Source organism: Merops nubicus, unplaced genomic scaffold (assembly GCF_000691845.1).
Source record: "Merops nubicus isolate BGI_N331 unplaced genomic scaffold, ASM69184v1 scaffold19002, whole genome shotgun sequence".
Taxonomy (NCBI): Eukaryota; Metazoa; Chordata; class Aves; order Coraciiformes; family Meropidae; genus Merops; species Merops nubicus.
Window position 1 is genome coordinate 14,879 of NW_008595827.1, and position 2,261 is coordinate 17,139.

At 42.0% G+C, this 2,261-nt stretch overlaps 1 protein-coding gene across 1 annotated transcript in view; it reads left to right on the forward strand.

Annotated features, from left to right (window-relative positions):
• LOC103769032 (DNA-dependent protein kinase catalytic subunit-like) overlaps nt 1–2,261 on the forward strand; it is a gene marked incomplete at its 5' end in the record, with an annotated part of 19,683 nt that overhangs the window by 14,509 nt on the left and 2,913 nt on the right. Inside the window, one exon of the mRNA XM_008936205.1 lies at nt 1,514–1,603. Coding sequence (XP_008934453.1) covers nt 1,514–1,603 — 90 coding nt within the window. The remainder of the gene's footprint in view (nt 1–1,513; nt 1,604–2,261) is intronic.

A 2,261-nucleotide genomic window follows, 5' to 3' on the forward strand; every position in this document is an offset into this window, starting at 1 on the left:
TGGGGGGGTGGAATTGGCAGCAGATGCACCAAACACAACTGTAAAAGAACACTCTGAGTGTATACAAATGCTGGGTTTGAACAAATCAGCTTTCATTCTCTTGATTGTAATTGGAGAATGACTGTTTGTAAAAGTAACTCTTGCATTTCACTCTGTTTCTATCCTGGAATTTAGAAATTATTACCAACCATAATTACTAACTGGTATTACTATACCAGTTTGATTAACCAGTGTTGTTCTTGGTACATAATCTCGGTCTGGGTTTGTCAAAGTGGTGTTGCCATCATTTATTTTCACTAGTTCTCTTGTTTATGGGGCGGGTTGGAGAAGCCTCCAGCATGGATACTGGACTCCAGAGAGTTTATTTTTACAGTTACTTGATTTGTGAGTGGCTCAGGAGCTGCCACAGTTCCTGTGTTACTGCTGTCTGGTTCACTTCTGTGAACAGCAGCAGTATTATGTTGGTCTCAATTCATCAACTGGGAAAGTGGAGGACTCCTCATGTGCAACCACCTTGTGAGGGCAGAAAATTTCCAATATACTATATGTAGAAGATCAGTGTCTTCTAAAAACAGTTTGATTTATCCCTCAAAGTAGCTTTGTTTTATTGTTGTAATAAATATTTAAATATTTTCTATACATTCCTCAATTAAATCAGTTAAGACACTATAGTGAGCTATGGTTGAAGTGACAGCACTTCCAAAGAAAACTTCTGATTAAATCCTTGCTGGTTAATAGTTTGGGGGTGGGAGAAATAACTTTCTGAAGTTTTGAAATCCTTTTCTTTATCCCAAAGTGGTGGGCTCCACAGTCTATACATAAGTACTTCTGAAATGGAGTGGAGGTCTGTATCTCAGAACATCCTTTGGAAGGAGGAGAGAAGACAGTTGCTCTGCCAAGTTGCTGTCTCTCTGGAATAGAAGTTTAATGTCTAGTGTATTTAGTTGAGATGGGAGAAAAATAGCAAATTACTCTATAAGCAGTGCAACTAATGAAGACTTCTTATGGATTAATACCCCAAGTCCAAGCCCCCATTCCTCCCCTCTCATACCCACTGACTGCCTTCCTGCATTCCCTGCCTGGCTGGATGGACAAAGGGCAGCACATACTGTGGCAGGCCACTTAGTGCCTCTCATGTGGATATGAGACTGGGTTAAAAATATCTTTCCCTCCCTGAAGAAATTATTTTGGGTCTTTCTTCTCAAGACAGCATCTAATTTGCACAGTACCTAGTGACGAATTAACACCTTTGAGATGTCTGATCTTCTGTCAAATATGACTGAAGAGCATTCAGAGGGAGGGGGAAGGAAATGGATGGATCAGGTATGCTCTGACTTCATAAACTTCATTTCCATGGCAAGGCTAAAATTAATGTAGGCTGTAGCTTCCTGACTCCTCCTGTGCATCAAAATCTCATGGGTCATAGTAGCACAGAGCCTGCAGATATTTGAGTACAGAGTGGTAAGATAACACAGGGAAATAACGGGTGTTTTGGTTTTGGTTTTTTCCCTAGCAAAAAAGGACCTCGTGCTACCTACTCTGAGTGGCTGTCCAAGATGGGTGGGAAAGCACAAGGCATCTCTCGCTACCACCTTATGTACAGGTGGGTTGCAAAAGAGAACTGCATGTAAAATATGGAAACTAGAGTGCAGACACACACGGAGTTGTAGAAATTCCAGAGGAACTATGTTCTGTGTTGTAATACGCTGGTTAGATCTGATTTGTGCCCGTTTACTTGTCTTACTGGAGATGCTCTGCAGAAGGACTTCAGCACTGCCAAACTCCCACCAGAGCACAGGAATGCTTCCAGAAGCTTGCTCACATCCTTAAGATAGTGTCTCGAAGCAGATGCTCCTCTTCAGCTTCATTTTCTAGAGCTCTCCCCAGAGGAGTGTGCTGTGCATGTCCTCAGCACCAGCTCTGTAGTTCTGCTGCACCCCCTTGTGCTGCAGCTGCTTTCTAGCACCAATGTATGGCTGTATTAAAAAATACCCCATCCATTTAATCTGGGGAAAACCAGACCAAACTACATACTGTTCTGTATTAAGAAATGTCAATCTTAGAAATAATTATTGGGAGAAAAAGGGAGGGGGAAGGTATTTTTAATATCAGATAAAAAAATTGGGGGCAATCTCTCGGCGTGGGTTGCTGCACTGTTCACTGGGGTGAAAATGTGGTGGTGTGGTTGCGTACACACCTTTTAACATCCAGTGGGCTGTCATCTCAATAGCTAACATTGTTCCTTGATTAATTTGCAGGAA